This window comes from Trachurus trachurus (genome assembly GCF_905171665.1).
Source record: "Trachurus trachurus genome assembly, chromosome: 17".
NCBI lineage: Eukaryota > Metazoa > Chordata > Actinopteri > Carangiformes > Carangidae > Trachurus > Trachurus trachurus.
In genome coordinates this window covers 34897347-34917438 of record NC_139900.1, presented here as the reverse complement: position 1 = coordinate 34917438, position 20092 = coordinate 34897347, and the positions used below count along the sequence as shown (strand labels likewise).

The following is a 20092-nucleotide window of genomic DNA, read 5'->3' as shown; positions in this document are numbered from 1 at the left end:
TTATGAAACCCCAAAGGGTTTAAAAACAACAGGGGTTTACTGTCTGTTGATGAGTGTTTGAGGACAGAGCGAGAGGGCAGAGGTAAGCATTTCACTTTGGGCTCATACTTGGTTTTATTTTTACTAAGTGTTGTGCTTTTTTTTGTAAAGTCAGTGCAGTTGTGTTTGCATGTTTTGCTACAGATTGGTATCACTTTGTTAGTTCCACATTAATCTTGAGGTTTTATTTCTAGACTAAATTCTCCTTGTGAGACACACAAACTGGACTGTTTTCCAGTGATGTTCTGATTTAATCAAATTTGCATTTAATATCTATAGTAATTTTAAACCATACCTAAATAACCACATACTGTATTTGACAACATCTGATCCAGACCCTGTTTGTCCAGACAGCACAGTATCTCTGTTCCTGCTCCCTTTGTCTCTGCCTGCCTGTCAGCCTGCCAGCCTGATCGTCCATTAGTCTGGACATTCTTCTGTCTATTGGCTGCTTACCCCACAATAAGCTAGTTTTGTTGATTATCTCCGCATGATGAGGGAGACAAAGACTCTGGACTTTTTAATCATTTTGGAATCAGACTGAGTGGCCATTTGGTTCAGGGCAGAACAAACCTGCCAAAAACTCTGCACATAGCCTACACTGTGTTCAAAACATTTATATTTTTACAATGTCATAGCTGATGATTCAACTTTACTGATGTTATAACCCTACTTATGAGTGCTTCTTGTTGGATTATAAGTATCATCACACTACTCTTTCCCCACACAGAGTTGGTCTTTGCAGCCGGGGAGGGACAATGCGTTCGCTCTCTTCTCTGTGGCTGTACGCAGCCCTGCCAGGTGTGCTCTGGGCCTCCCATGTCACTCTGGTGGTGGAGGGGGACAATAATGCCTCGAGGATCTGCCAACCTGCCCCCAACTGGCAGATCAAGGGAGAGGCACCCATGCAAAAGCTGCTGGGAAAGGTGGTAGTGGTGGCACTGCTGAAGGCCAGCTGACAGTTCTGTCTCACTCAGGCCTCCAAGTAAGAAAACAGACTCTCAGTGTCACACTTGTTGCGCACAAATGATAACACAGCGTTATACAACTCCCCTCTGGGTATAGAGAAACTTGTCAAGACAAGATTAAGATCAAGCTCGCCACAAAGCTTGGTCTGTATCTGTTATATTGTATTGTTCTGTTATGTGCATTCATTCCTCACTTCCATATTCTTGGCAGGTTAGACAATGACGCCTCTCATGTGGAGCTTAACACTGCTGCACATTTTGTGCAAAAATATTGCATATTTGCGTTAACAGAAGTTATCACATATATTTTAGCATGTGCGATATAATTTATTGTGTATTATGCTACTGGTTGCATTCATGAGATTATCGGAATTGACTGTGTAACATGTTTCCCCACTCCATTTTTCGTTCGAGGGCAGTGGCGTAGATGACGTAGGGTTGGTGGGTTTTGTAAACCCATGGGCCCTCTTGTGGTGAAATCCTGCGGCCCCCCCACACACTGCCGAGGATTTTTATTTTTTTGGTTTAAATCGGGGCGGGCTGGTCATAGGGAGGTTCGGGACGCGGTTGACCGCGGCTGCCTTCCGTCGCAGCGGCAGGTAGCACAGAGTAACGTCAGACTGGGTCACTGCATTATGTTGCATATTAAGGGGGGATACGAGCGGGCGCGGCCCCTCCCAATTTGAGCTGATCCATGCGTCTATTACATCAAATTAAACAACAGAAGCTGGTCTACAACGTGTAAAAACCATGTTTCTATGACCCAAACACAGCCCAAACACTACTCAAATAAACAACTAAACATCAAACTTCATGAAGCACCTCTGTGTGGACCCAGTCGCCACATTTCTGGCTCGTATACTACTGTACATTATGCAAAACAGTACACAGACAGCTACCGCTCATATGAAAGGGCTACAAACATCGGAACGTTACATAGCAACGCGGCTGCACAGCAGCACGGCAGAGAGAGAAGACAACAACCAGCAAAGTCCAGCACACACAGACACTGCTTGGCCAAAACATGGTTGTACATTTTCCTCTTACCTTTGCCGTTTTGCCGTGAAAAGTTTGTTTTATGGGTAAATCCCATAGACTGTAAGGTAAATCCACAATATTTCCAGTTTGAACAGAACTTTGACAGGTGTTACATCTAAATTGGTCCGGACGGGCTTTAGGAGCGGCCGAACCTTTGTTGTTGTTTTTTTCGTTTTTTTCCCAACTTTATTTAAAGTTGTAGCAACAACAACATTTCAGTCTTTCCAGCTCACATTCGTTACAACAGTAACAGCACACTTTATCAGAATCAACCACTGCAGAGATAATGTTCATACATTGTACAATCATTTGATAGAGGTTTTGAGCTTTAGCAGCATTCTGAAGGACACTCATCTAAAATATGATTTATTTATTTTTTTTTAATTTCGGGGGGGGGGGGGGGGGGGTATTATTATTTATTTATTTATTTTTCCTGTGTGCCATCTTCATTTACTCTTCACCAGTAGGCTAACATATACTGAAATTTACACATCTCAGCAATTTCAGATGTTTTTCTAATCACTGTCATGGTTCATTCTTGATGCACTTTTTTGGCTTTTTTTCTGTCCTCTATTTGTGTGTGCAATGTGGCCCGCTGCGCACGCGGGCCCCTTGGACCTCAAAACCCATGTGGAATACAGCCCAGCTACGCCACTGTTCGAGGGTTAGGTTTATGCAATATCTGAGATATCAGTGAGAAAAATAATGACTTTGCAACATCTCCAGAACTGTGTAATGACAGCCTTCTCTCTTCTCTCTCTCCCTCCCCTGCAGTATTAGAGGCCTGCGTGACAGGCTGAAGCGCAGCAACCTGACAGAGGTGTCCGTCATGATCGTGAATGAGCAAGAGGCTCACTCCAGAGCAATGTACTGGGAGCTGAAGAGAAGAGCGCCCCCCGGTGTTCCCGTGTACCAGCAGTCACCCATTCAAGATGACGTGTGGGAGGCTCTGGATGGTGACAAAGATGACTTCCTGGTCTATGATAGGTAGGAGCAGCCACCGCTCCAGGATACCAGGATCAAATCCAGATTTTATGATAGAAAACGACCTTAGCAGGGTCTCAGCTCTTTGATACGAGGAAAGAGAAAACATCAAATGTATAAATTAGTATGGACCAACACTGTTGTCCTGCCAGTTTTTATGCTCTGAAGCTGTGATTTTTTATTTGATAAATAAAAATAAATAATACAAATTTCCAGCAATTTCAGTTTACCATACCGAGCGATCACATTATCTATGAGTAACACACAAAAAAAAGAAATGTTAAAAACATGACCTGTTGGTTTATGCATCACATCCTCCTTGTTCTCCAGGTGTGGTTTCCTTACCTTCCACATAGTGCTGCCGTACAGTTTCCTGCATTACCCCTACGTAGAGGCTGCGATCAGAGCCACTTATCTGAAAAATATCTGCAACTGCTCTGTGAGTAATCCACAAAAACACTCACACATACACATGCAAACACACAAGTAGTTATAAATATTAACACTGCTTCTTTGCAAAGGAAATTCTCATTCTCACAAATATATCACATATTGGCTTTCACTTGTAGCAGCTCTAAGTCAGTCCACTGAGGCTGTTCAGCCTATTTATTTATCTCTGTATTTTGCCCTCTGCTCTCATTAACCTACAATACACAACTTCTCCAGGACCAAACACACAATGTTGGCAACTCGCTAACTGTGTGAACACATAGTGGACCATTTAGAAATAGAGTTTTGTCTTAGGAGTTGGTGGAGACCAAAACAAACCTAAGAGATTGATATTTAATAGATGAGAAACTGATTATATAATGTCATGTTAGGTCGATACGTAAATAGGCATGATGCCATGATGAAGTTGATTGATTGATTGATGTCAATGTTGTGGTGTTCATGATGTTATTTTCTTATTTTACTGTTTTATTTATAACTTAATAAATTACATCTCTGTGTGAATACAGAAAAACCACACAACATTTTGCACATGGGAATCACGTTATTTGCACATGGGAAACATTTGGCCCAATTTTATGTGAATCACATGTGAATTCCCATGTGAACCCATTTTCCACATGTGGTAACATGTTTTACACATGTCCTCTACATGGTAACATGGTAACTACATGTAAGGGTGGGAACTGTTTCTATTGCTTTTATTATATAAAGTCTGGTTGATTGATTTATTGAAAATAAATTGGAAATTACAACAGTGTTAAATCAAGAGCTAGCAGATATTTTATCTTTTCCAGGCTCATTCTACTTTACCAAATGGTCAGAACAGGACGGTGAAGAATGACACAGCACAGCTTGACGTCAACGAACCAACTACATCCCCCACAATCCAGCTGGACACTGATGGCCCAGAGGAGGGAGACAACAAACCTGGAACACACCAGCACAGCCATCACCATCATCATGATCACCAGCATCACCAGCATCACCAGCATCACCAGCACACCGGTCAGCACAATCAGTCACAGGATGTGCAGGATACAAGCCAGAATATAACTCATAATCATCATCATCATCATCATGATCCTCAACATCATCACCACCAACACTAGAGAGTTAAATTATTAGGTTTTTACTGCTTTCATTTTTAGTCATTATAACTTCTTTTGGTTTTTATTCTGTTTTAACAGCAGTAATTCAGAGTTTCAGGAGCAGATGAGTTGTTCACTGAGCAGTTGAATCGGTCTTGGACAGGGACCAGATCGTGGTCTCTCCTCCAGTACCTCCATACCTCACCCCTCTGTGTGGATAAAGCAGGCAGTTCTGTCCCACCTCCTCCAGTTAATGACGTCTTCAGTTTAAAACCTGCCTGCAGGGGGCTGTGGATGGATGCGTGTGGAGAGGTGGGTGAACCGACAGCCGCTGTTGTCTACACAGAGCCAGAGGACGGTGCAGCTGCAGCTGAGCAGACCTCAGTCAGGCTCCTGCCCAGACTAGATTCAATTCTCCTGCCAGTTCTGTTTGTGCTCTTATTAATCCTTTGTTTCCTGCGGTGATTTGCTGTTCATATGCTTGAATTTGAAAATTGATGTGAAGATTAATTCATCATTTTAATCCAGTCACTCAGTACTAATCACCACACAGAGGCTGCAGTATCTTTAATCTACTTTTCCTACTGGATTCACATGAAGTGTGTGCAGAAGAACAAACGAAAAGTTAAGTTTACTTTAGTGTGATAAGTAGTATCACAGCATTCACCTATATTATTGCTCAGTTTTGCAGGTTTTCTATCGTTGAATTCCTGAATGTAGAAATAATTTTAAAGCATGGTTTTGGTTTTAAAGGATGACACATTTAACCATTGCCTTTCATCTCTGTAAGCATTGAAATTAACATGTTTGTGTCCGTGTAGTCAGAATTTATTGATAGAAATGATGGTAACACTTTATTTGACGCCTATGTCTATAACGCATTATCACCATACTTATAATGAGTTATAATGCAGTTATAGCACTGTATGGCTATTATAAACACTCGTAAATGATCATAGTGCTTTATAGTATAATCGATTCATAACACTATAAAGCATTTTTCATGACTTATAGGTCAGGTCATCGTTATTAACACTCGTAAATTATCATAAGACTTTATAACAATAAGCATAACACATTATAGAGCATTATAACTCTTGACCTTATAAGCCACTATGAAATGCTCTATGATGTGTTATGCTTATTGTTATAAAGCCTTTTGATAATTTATGAGTGTTTATAATAATAGTTATACATGTTTATAAGACAATTATAACACATTATAACTATATTTATAATGCATTATCGATGTGAGCATTGTCAGCGAGTTACTAACAATTATAATGTATTATAATACCTGACCTTATAAGTCATGATAAAATGCTTTATAGTGTGTTATTATTATTGTTATAAAGCATTATGATCATTTATGAGTGTTTATAACAGTAGTTATACAGTGCTATAACTCATTGTAAGTATAGTTATAATGTCTTATAGAGATAGGCATCAAATAAAGTGTTACCAAAATGATGTATCCTCGTTCCTGATAATACATTTTAAATCAATAAATCAATTTTGACATCAGAAATTTGTTTTATCATTATTATTATTTTATTTATTTATTTATTTTTTTTTTACTTTTTTGTTAATTGTGAGATTCCTGTAACGTTTACTCTGAATTTCACTGTATAGGATTTAGCTTGAAGGTACTTGAGTTGCTGCAGTTGCATTAGGTAACACACTGCCATATGTCAAGCCAAGCACACACACACATGCACACACACATGCACGCACACTTACACAGAGAGAGAACAGGTGGCTCACCTCAGTGCTGCTTAACACATGGTGGATATGCAGCGCTGTTTGACAGGTGGATGAGCGGGGAGGAAAAATCAGAACCATCAGAATGAAGGTAAGATCGCTCTCTTAAAGCTGCCACATCCACACACGTCCTATATCTGACAGTGTTCAGTTATCTTTGTGTTAACTTTGTGTTAATTCTTGCAACTGATTGAATTAACGTGTCACACAGGTACCAGGTGAACAGTAAATCAGTATTAATGAATTAATGACTGAGAGGTAAAATGATTATCATGAGTCCATTTAGAAGGGCTTTAGGGACTATAGAGTTATTGAACAGCCCATCAACGCATGACACACTGTCACCACACTGTCACAACAACATCTTAATGTAAATTGCTTTTTTTTTCTCTTTCTTTTTTTTAACAGAATGCTTATATGAGTCTCTTATTTTTGAAATATTATTATGTTTTTGGTCTTTTCCTGTAGTTTTCCATACAGTAATGCTCTACATGTTAAACCTCAGCAGGTCTCACACATAACTCTGTCAGGGATTTCAGGCTGTAAATCCTTGTGAAGAGGCTCCAGGAGAGGCTAAAGTGCTTAGCTCTGTCCACTCACCCCCCTCAGTACAGTGATTAATGTCTTTACTCATGTTACACAAAATGATTGGTTAGAAAAAGATCTAAAATACCTGTTTCATTTCTTTTAAAAAACAAAACAAAACAATAATTTTTAAAAAATCAATAAAAAGATTTGATTTTGCTCAGTGTGAAGATGTGCAGTGGTGATTTATGCAATAAACTGTGGACAAACTGCAGGTAGATATTGAAGAAAAAAAACCCAAAAAAAACAAACAAGCAACACTTGTTTAATTAGATTGGAGTTTCAAATGATTACTTCCTATTTCAAATGATGATATTCAAACAAATAACCAAATAAAAGTTCATCTCCTCTGATACTCTGTTAAAGCCTTTTCCAAATTCCCACGATTTAACCTCAATGGAGAAATACTGAAACCCTTTGTTATGTTCAGGTTGAGTTATATATGAAGAGTTATATAAAGTTACACAAACACCAACAAGGATGTAGCCTCACATTAATAGAGCAATCTATTCACAGTAGTTACACATGCAGACTGAACTGTGTGTGAGAGGTGCAGGAAGCTGAGGGAGAGACCAACTGAGCTGTCAAGTGTAGAGCTTCTGCCTACAAACACTAGATGGCAGCACTGTCATACATTCATCACTGCCGGAAACTCATCACCACCCTGGCGTCCACATTAGGTAGCCTTTCATCAAGAGGATTATTAGTTATTATCCATTATCAAGAGATACGTTTGGATTAGTGAACATAATCCTTGAATTATAATCCTCAGATCATCTGGCGGCTTAATCAAATTTGAAGTTAGGGCTTCTTCTTAATGTAAGACAGTGAGCTGCAGTAAATTAGACTTTTTTCTGCTGGTACAAAATGTAACCTGGTCACCTCTTCAAGACTGTGGTTTTATAGCATCTGCTGAACACTCACAACTTTATTTTCAACCTCATCAGAGCTCAACAGAACAGCATTAATACAAAATACAAATGCTGCTGAAGAAAGTCATGAAATGAAGGTGAAATAACAAAGTTCTACAAATAAGTGCAATTGCTCAGTACAATTTTATATTTGCATTTCTGATTGTACCATCCAAGAAAAGACTCCCATGTGCATTCAAATATGGTTTGTCTTTCCCCAATTGAGTCATGGACACAGTGTTGGATTCTTCTCCTGCCCTTGTGTTCCAGGCTCTCACGCTGTGGCAGAAAGTCCAGTTATTCTACCAAGGCATCCTGGAAAATGGAGGCAAGTCTTTATTGTCACCCCGTGAGAGTAATAATTACCCACATATTTCAACCACGTATTGTTGTCAGACATCAGCGCAATCTTCGCCCTTTACTTTTTCCTCTGTCCGTGTAGACAAGAGAACAGATAACTGGCTGCTGGTCCACTCTCCTGTTCCAATCAGCTGCATCTTCCTGTGCTACCTGCTCATTATATGGGCCGGGCCGAAGCTGATGGCGAAGAGGGAGCCGGTCAACCTCAAACCTGTTCTGGTAGTTTACAACTTCGCCATGGTCTGCCTGTCTGCCTACATGTTCTATGAGGTATGACTCTGGGAGGTAGAAGTGCAGTGACTGAACAGAGATGAATACAAGAAGATACAGTGCTTTCTGACATTTGTATTGATCCAGAAACATCAGGATTGTGGAAATTTGAAAGGCAATATGTGGAACAAAAATGTGTGCAAAATGATGTCAAGTAAATGTGTTTTTATTTTGGATGGGCACTGTGAAAGAGGTTGCTCATAACAGAATGTGTCTTGCCCTCATACTGTATGTAGCACAACATCAGCTTTTTAGCAACTTTCGACTAATTATTTTGTGTTTTCAACGACACTCTAAAAACCCTCACAACAGAATGAATTTGCTTCCACTCATTTTGACCTTACAGAGGCCAGATACATCATTTCAAATCAAATGCGTCAAAAAGAAGCTGCTCTTTAATAACACCTAACAAGCAAGCAATATGCATCCTCACTAACAAACATTTGTCAAAAACAGTCCAATAAATCAAACCAAATCAAAGAATCAAAGTAGAACAAAAGAAAGGGCAAAACATCAGATAAAACCTGGGATAAAAACAGATGTAGGACACCTACAAGGTGGGAATGCGTCTGTTTTGTGCTGTCAGCTCGTTTCTGCTGCTCCCAGTGGACGAAAAATCCCAAACAAAACAAAAAACAACATCTATTTTTGTAGGTTTTACAGTTGTGAGTTCTGACAGATGTAAATCTCAAGGGATCCCACAGTGCCTACATGTCCTGATCATTGCGACATCAGTCGGTCCAACAGGAAGTGATTGCACTCATGTCAGAATGGGATGAAAGGTCCCTGAGCTGATTGAGAGAAACCAAAGCAGAGATGAAAGCAGCCTTTGTCTTTCCAGTTCACAGCCTCTTCCTGGTTGGCCAGATACAGTCTGCTGTGCCAGCCAGTCGACTACAGTGCCAGCCCCCTGGCCATGAGGGTAATCTCTTTTACTACATCTGACTTTATGAGACTGTAAGATAGGTAGATAGATAAATCTCCATATAATCTGTCACAATGTTCAAACTTCCCATCCACATGTTCATGCATAGTTTCAATATGAAACCAGATCACAATAGATTTTGAACACAGTCCTTTCCTCCTGTTGGACAGATGGCCAAAGTGTGCTGGTGGTTCTACTTCTCCAAAGTGATAGAGCTCAGTGACACTGTGAGTGCAAAAAGAAAAATGTCACATTTTCTTTTAGCAATACATTGTAAACACAGTATCTGACTGTATGTCTGCCCCTGTGTGATTGTGTGGTTCAGATATTTTTCATCCTGAGGAAGAAGAACAGTCAGCTGAGCTTCCTGCACGTCTACCATCACGCCACCATGATCTTCAACTGGTGGGCCGGGGTTAAATATGTGGCTGGGGGCCAGTGTGAGTACAACCCACTAGACCAGAATCACAAAATGTCATGAAAATAGAACCAATTGTGCAATTTTTGTCTATTTATTTACAGAAGAACAAACATACTGATACATGCACAAGGGAATAAACTGTAACATTCATCCTGTGTATCTGTCCATAGCTTTCCTGATCGGTCTGATCAACTCCCTGGTCCATATAGTTATGTACTTATACTACGGCCTGTCAGCTCTGGGACCCAGCATGACCAAGTACCTCTGGTGGAAACGCTACCTCACTTCCCTGCAGCTGGTCAGTATCTGCCTCTCTGTCTGGATTCATGCCTACATTCATTTCACTCATTCATTTCATTTTTTTTCTTGATAAATGAATAAAAACGAAAAGGGGGAATGGAGGTCCCGGCTGAAAGTAACAAAAAGTTTGATCTCCTGGGCCAGCCACGCAGTGGGCCGTCGCACCCAAGAGTTCCCACCTAACAGAGAGTAAAACCCTAACAAAACCCAACCAAAAACTGGACCACCAGAGACCTCCAACCCAAAATAAAATAACAAACTGAATCAAGGAAGTAACCTCCACACATTACTGTACACAGTGAAGACAACAGAAATCAAAGGCAGGTGAGATGGCTCAAGGTGAAGCCATGGGGTGCCAACCGCCAGTCCGACATCCCACCAGCTCGACAGGCCTCTAATTGTCTAAATGGCAACACTTAATTTTCTATCAAATGTCCCATCATTCCTACAATGTTTGCCTCCTATGGTCGGAATGACGGTATTTTTTTTTTCTTTTTTAAACATCCTGCCTTTCCGACAAATAGCGTATTGCTTCCCCAAAAGATTTTGCACTGTTGGGTTTAGGCAATGAAGAAAGAGTTGGTTAAGTTTAGTAAAGAGACCAGGTAGTGGCTAGACTAGTCCCTGTCTGCACTCTGCTGCGTATTTACACCACCATGTGGATTTTCCTCTATCAGCATGTCTTAAAGAAGGGAGTCACCTGTTGAGTAACGCACCTTATATTGAAATAATTATATTGAAAGCCTTGTCGGAATGGTGGGATGTCTAAATGGTGGGATGTCGGAGTGGTGGGATGTCGGAATGACAGCATGTAACCTAAGCCATGTGTTCTGTGTGAGAGAGGACTGCCTCCCTCTCCCAGTCCCTTTAAGGCCTTTCCCCAAATCACCTGGCTCATCAGTCTCAGGTGCTGCACCTGCCAGAGGAGGGAAAACAGAGAGAGCACCTGAAAGAGAGAGGGAGTGTGAGAGGAATAGAAAGAGAGAGCAACACCAGGGGGAGTGACATGACGCATCCTAACACCACTGCATCATTTTCTCCTCCGTTCTATCTAATCACTTTTCACATTCTGATCATTTTGTCCATAAATGCACCACTTTGCTATGTTAATGTGGTAAAATGCATCGGCGGCCACCTCACTGGATACATTTGATGATCGGCTCTCTTCTCATGTATAATCAGTCTGTTGCACAGATTTGAACACTGAACCTTGAAACTGTTTGAAAAGCTTCAGAAAAATATGTCATGGCTTTAAAAGCATGTGATAGACTAAACGACATAATCTGAGGTAATTGAAAGGTTTCTATGGAGGTATTTTAAGATCAGCCTTGAGGTCATATGAAAATCGAGAAAAAATTAAGCAAGATGTCAGAAAAAAATGTTTTGGACAATCTGGTTCATCTTTGAAAACGCTGCTCAGCATGAAACTGCACATGGCTCAAAGAGCTTACGTCTGGAGCGATGTCCTGTCTAATGAAACTAACATTAAACATTAAACACCATGCATCTGAAAAGGGTGAGGCTTGCAAGCTATGGAACACGGGGTTAGGGTTAGGGTTAGGTATCATGTTGTGGGGGTAGATAACTTGACAAGGAAGGAAAATTCTGTTATATTGAAACAATGTCTCAAACCTTTAACCAGGAAGTTGACAACTAATTGCAAATAGGTCTTGACCCCTGAACATTCTTCAAAAGTTTAGAAAAGTGGCTTGAGGACAATAAAGTGAAGGTCCTGAAATGATTATCACAACTTCGACTTCAATCCAGTAGAAATGCATCTCAACGCTGCCTGAGAAGTTTGACCCAAGATACACAGATTAAAGTTTTTAATGTTACCAGATTCTAACAAAGTGTATGTAAACCTATACTGTGTGAAATAATCTGCAGTAATTCTAAACTGAGATAGTTCAGTTGTTTTTTAAGGATTAGACATCAGGTATCGTGCAAAGCTTAAGGTCTGTGTACAATTCTGACTTCAACTCCATGTGTAGTGCAGTGTTCCCAGTATTGTTAATTGGCAAGTCCTTCCCTCTAATGAGTGTTTGGGTTCATGTCCAAGACAAATATTTAAGATTAGTGTGTTCAGTTTTGACCGGCTTGGATCAGCATTGTTTAGCAGCTGTGGCTGTTGCCGCAGCTAGACAGATTAGCAGCACTGATGCGCCTCCACTACACCAACTACTGAACCATCTGTTTTCTTTATATAGAGTTGATGAGGAAACAATGCATCATCTAGATTTTTTCCCCCCAATCTATATGGTTGCAGCGTATATAGGTCAGTATGGTGACTGCCATTATGTAACAATAATTATACTAACCCTTAGTGGTGACCCCAAAACCTTCATTACAGTTGGCTTCACAATTTAGTGAACTGAAGCTAAGATTGTTGAGCTGATTGGGGAGATTAGACATTATATATACATATATAAATACACATGGGGGTATCGGGGTGGGGAATCGAAGGGGGTTGGCGATGGTCTTTTGTTCTTTTGAGAGGTAATTACTATACATTGAAAAGGGAGGTGTGTAGTGTGGGGTGGGACACACAGTTGGATGCACAACACCCATTATCCTTCAATCATAAGACACAATTTCCATCCTGGGGTAGTAATGCGACCCACTTCAGTGCTGACTGGTGTTCATGTCAGTGGACTACTCATGCTAACAACGCAGTTCTCTTTTTCGAATGAAGGAAATGAACGTGATGTAAAGCTAACAACACACTGGATAAACTCTTTCATCAGCTGGTGACTGGGTATAAATATAGCTTGATTACTTAAAGCAAGCAGCTGCTATAGCCAGCTACTCTGCTAGCATGTTTACTGCTAGCCAACCGACTTTGAGTTGCGTGGAGCTCTGTTTTTGTTTAGATGGTTCCTATAACCACTCATAAACATATAGCAAACAAGAATGTTTTATGGCAGTATAATGTTTCAAACACTAGAACAGACTGTGTAATTTATGCATCAAAGGTGTAACTGCATTACATTCATTAAACGTGTCCTAAAACTTGGGAATCAGTTTTCACTTCTGGCTCCCATGTTCTTAAGTCGTGACCAAGATTATGGTTTGAACGGATTTTAGTCAGATAACTAAAATAAGGTCAAAGGTCATGTTTTATTTTACAACAATGATCACTGATGATCCCAGTCATGATTTCTTTAAGCTTTTACGTCTTTTAAAAAGGGCAGTTGCTAACATCTGGCTAAAAGTGACTACAGAGGTCATTGTGTAAGAGCTAATTCACACCAGTCAATAATGGAGAATGTTGGTGACAATGAAATCATTTGTGAAGATTATTATGCTGAACAAAATGTAAAACTGTAAACATTTCTTTGTCACAGTGCTTGTTCTCTGCAGTAATGGAAAAATGCATGTTAAAGTCCTATTGGTATTTTGTCCATGTATTTAGAGTGATAGGCTACTAACTTCCAGGTTGACCTACAAATGTACGCCATCCCCGCAGCACTCTGTTGTCTTGTATCTACAACAGAGTGCTTAGTAGTAGTACAGCATATCGTTTAGATTTTAATGATAGGCTATATAATAACATTTAGAGTGAGACCAGATTAATCTGTGTCCAACTGTTTCACTGTCCATTTTGAGGTCACTTGTTTTGTATTTCTTCAGTGTCTTCCCCGGTTTGTGATCACTCAGAGTGCTTAGACAATCTGCCACTTGCTATTGTCTCTCTGTTTCTTTTTCCCTCTATAATTAATGTCCATCTGTCTCTTTCCCTCTCAGCTCCAGTTTTTCCTAGTGACCGTCCACACCACCTACAACCTGTTCGCCGACTGCGACTTCCCAGACTCCATGAACGTGGTCGTGCTGGCTTATTCTCTCAGCCTCATCGCTCTCTTCAGTAACTTCTACTACCGCACCTACCTCGCCAAGAAGGCCAAGAAGACATGATGGAGACAGAGAGAAGAGCTGAGATGAAAGGGTTTGGAAACAGGGAGGCACCACGGAAAGCAGCAAAGGAGAGAGAGAAAAAACAAACAATTTCTACGTGTCTGTTATGTAAATTGCTTAATGTTAATGATGTTATGTTAATTACTGCAATTCTCTCATGTACATTACATTAACAAATGTATGGAAATCTATACAAACTGAGAAGTGGAACATCTTTTTTTAAAGATGTAAAACCAAACATGTGTTGTGATATATTTGTGCCTTGAACACAGCCACAGGCTCACATCCAACCAACCACACACACACACACACACACACACACACACACACACACACACACACACACGCACACACACACACAGAGATGTTTATTTTTGAGCACCTTCCATTCATTACATTCATTCTTTCTTTTCTTTCATTGAGTACATGACCATGAGCACAGTCACTACACATTAACCCATGTTTCATCACTCCCCTCCCCCAGCTGCTAATAGATGAGACTTGCTAATCACTATTGGAGTCGCTTTATTCTCCTCTCACATCTATTGGCTGGCAGTCACAGCCAATCAACTGTTGGCTGCCATTAGCTCTGTATCCTGCTCTCTCTACCCGCCGACCCCTCCCTTCCTTTTTTTTTTTGTCGATCAGGGTCTCCTTCCCCATGCAGTTTAATCCCTCTTACCAACAGGGAGGCCCCAGCCCACCTCACAAACCCCCCTGCCCCATCTGTCATGATGTAGAAATATAATTGCCTGTGTCTCTTCCGCTCCCCCTTGTGGACATGAAATCCAAAGAACCATTACAGCAGCGACTAAATGAAGCACATCTTTTGCCCTTACATTACATTTCCCGACTGTCATCACTTATTCCCCATTCTGTGGACTATCTATTTCTCTACTTTTATCTCCAGCAGCATATTGCTTTTGACTAGCCTCTGTTCCAACCTCAACAGGGGGCAGAAAAAAATAACAGAACATCACATGAAAAAGCACTTTGAAGTGACTAAATCAAAGTTCCTGAGGCAGCCACTCAGGCGAGTCATTTTAATATCAGCAAAATGTGGCAACTTGACAAAGTTCAGAGGATCGGCCCTTTGTGAGTTTTCAAAGCAACATGAAAAAACTTACAAAGAACTGGTGTTCGCAAATCAGGACATTTTTATATGAACATGTGGTCACTTGTTTAAATAAAACTAACAATGCAGAATGTTGAGATTTCAAGAGTGCATTGAATAATCACAACTAGGCCTATATCTAAACCTTTTTTAGTAACGTTCAGGGAATACTTGGACTCAGATAAATACACAAGACTTGTGTGGAGTTTTGGCATGATATTTCTATGGAAATACTTAAAGGGGATTGACGAAGTGGTGAAGGGTGAGGGTGGAGGCTGGAATTCTGGTTTGGCTCAAGAGATCACTGAGGCACAGGAGGAAACCAGGTTAGCAATTAGCATGGAGGAAACACAAGAGATTACTCAAGTAAATAGAAGGAAGTCAAGGCAGTCGCTGCTATTGAATCAGATTGAACAATAGATTGCCGTCATTTTGCAGCAGCCAAGCGAGGTAGACACACCCACAACACACACAGGGCAAACAGGGATGATGCACTTGATAAAGGGAGAATATTAGTGCTACATCTAAGATTTTCTTGTCATGACAATTCAGATGTCTATATGACAAAAGGTTACACTGTCTGCAATAGGCCTGCAATTAAAATAAAATATTTGGATTGAAGTACCACACAAATGTGCATATTCTTGCATTGGGAGCACAGAACATAGAGCAGTTATGGTCTGATGAGATGTTTTCACCCCCTGAGGTCTGGAAAAATGAATCTTGAGATCTGAAGCGATGTGCAGAGTTGGAGTTTGGAAACCACCTTACATGAGTATTTACAACCACTGATTTTGTGGTTGAATGTTGAAGGAATATGAGGCTGTTTCATGCTCGGCCGTACCCAAGCTGAAGGAGTTCAGCATTGGAGGACAGCAGGTAGCTAAAGCTTCTTCCATTCTCTAATCACCACATTACAATGATGATATTAAGATTTCCAACCCACTGATCCCTCAAGGAACTAGAGGCTTTTTCCTCTCGGACACGACTGTGCACAAATTTCATCACAGCAAGACCACAAGGATTGTTGTATTTCTGCCAGACAGCAGCTTTGGAAACTAAAATAAAAATACAGATTCATCCTGTATAACGAGTCTCACTGAACCTCGCTTATCAGTTGCTCCAACACAATATATGACCATCAGGTGTGCAAGGGGCCAGACAAAGTAGACACACACCCACAAACCAATGTGGCCAATCAAATACATGCAAGTGTACCATCCAGGTACATTACTCTGCAACAGCAATACTCTATGTTTACTATTCCGCTGTTTACGTGATAAAAGATGAAAGATAAAGTGACCATGACTTTATGTGATCTGCTGTATGTGTGACGGTTGCATGTACAGTAATGTTTTAAATTTTTCTTACACCTACTGCAATCAAATTGTTGGGACAAATAAAATGACTTGACTTGACTTGAGTAACTTGACTTTTGTCACGGTCACTTTATGAGTTGTAAACAGCTGTAAGACTCTTAACTCATAGTAATGTAGAGCGCTGTTCTGTGTTTCGGCCTCTGATCAGTCAAACCCATGGATGTGTTATTTAATTTAGCTTTTACAGTCACCACTTCGCTGCTACTGAAACAACTATTGTGTCGAGTTGTTTGTTGTTTTCTGATGTAGAGCACACATCAGTAGGACTTACTGTCACCGACATGGACTGAGGGACCCTAAAGACTTAAAAGATGCCAAAACATTGCACCATTATTTTGCATGCATGGAACATGACACATACTTATACACTTCACACAGACCTCATAGCAGTGGAAGATTGAGCGACCCTCTGTGTTTTTATCCCAGGAGTTACTTGTTGCCAAATCTGTCAGAGCCACTTGCACAATACCTTTTCCAGTTGTGCATTAACTCCAGTTGACCCATCTTCACATATTCATAAGCCACTGTTCCATATTCAGCCACTTTGCAGTACTCAGCTAATGTTTTGCACCTGCTGTGCTATATGCTCTGCCACTGCAGCTGGAGGGGACGGCTCCTGGCTCAAATCTGTCTGATAAAAACTGCATTATGTCAGTAGGAGGATGAATGGAAAATCATTCCCAAAATGATTTAGCGATGTATTTAAATAAACATCCTCTGAATACAAACAACCTTTTAACCTCTTAGGAGATCCTGACCTCTGGATTGAAAACCACTTGTTTACAATGCTCTTCATCCAAATCACTGTGGTGCATTTCCATACTGGAAAAGCAATGGAGGAGTGTTTATATTGTTGTGTTTGTACCCAATGCATGCACCTGTTTGAACAGAGACGAGGAAGAAGTTAGTGAAGGTGGCAGAAAAAGACAATATGGATTTTCACAGTACAGGGTTTGAAATATTCATAAAACTGTCTTGATTCAACACATTTGTTGGCGTGAAGGATCCACACAGAGCGCTGAATGTGACGGGAGGTTACAGCAAACCTCTACAGGGTAACTTTAATACAGGTCTGATTGAATTTATTACTTCACATTTTGTCTGCTTGCTGTACCTTTAAAGAAAAGCCCTCTGAAGGCTATGTGATGTCTGACACTGGGCTCACATCAGACTGTCGGCATTTTGCAGACTGTGTTTATGTGTTTATCTGTCCAGTGCTAAAATAATACAGGACACACTTGTGTACCATTAATAGCCATATTTTGCTGCTGGCAAGTATTTAATCTGCTCTACATCGCATCACAAGTGTGTTACAAGCACGCATGCACACCCTCATGCACGCACATACACACATATGGCTTGATTGCCAGAAGCCCATTTAAAGACTGATGTCCCCCAGCCTCGCTGCAGGCACAGCTCCAGGTTGATTACTGCTGAGTGCCGTGTGGCTCAGGCATGACTGACTTTCTGGCACATGGTCACTTTGATCAGCTTTCACTTTTACAACCAGGTGCTTTTCAGCCTCATTGTTTAACGAGTGACAGGAGATGCCACCAGTTGTGGGCATCACTTAAGCCATTAACCTGTTTCACATGGAGCCTATGTGACCTGCCCGAATGACTTTGACCTGTAATAGGGTTTGCATGTTCTGCTGATCTAAAAGTGAATGCACCATGCAACTGATGTGTTGTGATTGCGCTTAAATGTGTTTCCTGAATCTTGTTTGTGACTGACTTTGTGCTGGTCTCCTTGGTAACGGTGCTGGACGGTGTTGGGGCTGTGGTCAGCCAGAGGCAGACTGTAATTAATAATCAGGTTAGAGGGAGAGGATATTGAAGCGCTCTCAAAGCGGCTGCTGCTAACTTCCTAGCTACTGAGAGGGACAGAGATGCACACTCAACGCAGCGACACACACACACGCACACACACACACACACACTAGATATGATTGTTGATAGTGAGAGAGGTTTGGGAATAAGAGGCTGATAAGTGTGCTTGAAGGTGAGCCACTGGGTTGTTTCATACAATGAGGGTTAACAAGAGGCTGTGGCAATCTCGGCATGATGGGAGCACACTCAACCACAGACAAGCTGGTGTTAATCAGCCAACCGCCCGGCTAGTAGCTTCCTGTCAAGTGTGTGTGTGTAATTAACAAGCCCGAAGCTCTAAGCAGTTGTCAACAACACAGAAGAGAAAAGAAGAGAGGTCATTTTTTTTCCATCTTTCTCCATCCACATCTGTTAAAAAAAGCATCTGTCGGTCACGTTGTCATCACTTGTGCCTGTGTGTCTCTTTCAACAAGAAAAAAACCCCATCTGTTGGCAGCACCGTCCCCATTTATGGACAATGGGATGAACCCAGCGCCACCTGTATCAGTGTTATCAAAGTTATATGTGGGGGATGTGCCATTTATCTTGACAGGCTTGATTTATGGCTCTTATTGTGGCGCAGTGGGTCACACAATCTTGGATATTTATTTCAGAGGGGGCTCAGGCCCCCAGGGTATTGTTTGATTTAATTCCATTTTGCATGAACCTGGTTCTGTAAATTTGCCCCGTTAGCTTTGATTGATTCCTGGTGGCGCTGTCACCTTTTATTCAGGATTCAAAGTGTTTTTGAACACGAGAAAAATATTATTTGTATTCATTGCAGCGATCTGTCAGGCCAGAGGGCAGCAGGCTGTGGAGCAGCTGTCTGCCCCTGTCAGTCAAAGGTTATTGATGTTCTGTTGCTGCTACATGGAGAAGGCTAGAGAGGAGCACTGAACACATGATTACATATGAGTTATGGGGAGATGATTATAGATACCATGTCATCATTATGAATAAAGGTAAAGCTGTTTGCTTCCTTACAGTAATGACAGTAGGCCTGATATGGTACTGTATGTGTCTTCATCTGTCCATTGGCTATACTGCTAAGTTAACCTTTGTCTTCTCACCTGGCACAGGTAGCCAGTCTACCACAGGTCTGACATGGAGACAAACAACCTCACACACTCCACTCTTTTGGACAGTGGTAGGAAGCCGAATCGCTCTCCACACAGAGACCTCCCGGGAGTCGAACCCACCAACCAAAGCACCACTATGCCGCCATGTGTGTTAAATTAAAGTTTTTCTTTTTCTTTTTTAAATATATTTTATTTCACAAAAATCTAAATCATTGATACAAATCCATAGTTATTTAAAGATGAATATGGTCATGGTTTACATGCAAAAATAAACCAAAAAGGAAGGACAAAAAAACAACGTCAACAAACAAAAACATAACAAAGGTGGAAATGATGTATAGAAAAGTCATTAAAGTTAACTCAAATTTGTTTGAACTTGATTTTAACTAATTGTATAATGTTGCTGAGTAGCATCACACGATAAAACACTGAATTAGTACCATGATTATGATGTTTGTGACTGTTACTCTGTGTGGCCTCAAAAACAGATAAAACGTAAGGAATTTATATTAAAACCAATGTGCTGATGTGGATGCAGCCATCCAGAAATACATAGTTATTGTCACTTGAAGTGTGTGTTAGATTTTGAATATTTTCACTGCTTTATCCATTTTCATCAGTACCGCATTTTTCTACT

General features: G+C 40.8%; 2 protein-coding genes across 2 annotated transcripts; both read left to right on the top strand.

Moving 5' to 3' along the window:
* selenop2 (selenoprotein P2) lies at positions 1–6102 on the top strand. Its single transcript, XM_083991721.1, has 5 exons — positions 1–82; positions 770–1024; positions 2820–3032; positions 3360–3468; positions 4277–6102. The coding sequence occupies exons 2-5, from the start codon at positions 798–800 to the stop codon at positions 4589–4591; spliced, it is 864 nt and encodes a 287-aa protein (XP_083847847.1). The 5' UTR covers positions 1–82; positions 770–797; the 3' UTR covers positions 4592–6102.
* Positions 6103–8055: 1953 nt separating this feature from the next.
* Positions 8056–14015, top strand: elovl8a (ELOVL fatty acid elongase 8a; the record flags this gene model as incomplete). Its single annotated transcript, XM_083991384.1, has 7 exons — positions 8056–8155; positions 8270–8457; positions 9299–9379; positions 9553–9609; positions 9708–9822; positions 9974–10101; positions 13848–14015. The coding sequence occupies 7 exons, from the start codon at positions 8056–8058 to the stop codon at positions 14013–14015; spliced, it is 837 nt and encodes a 278-aa protein (XP_083847510.1).
* Positions 14016–20092: the final 6077 nt, after the last annotated feature.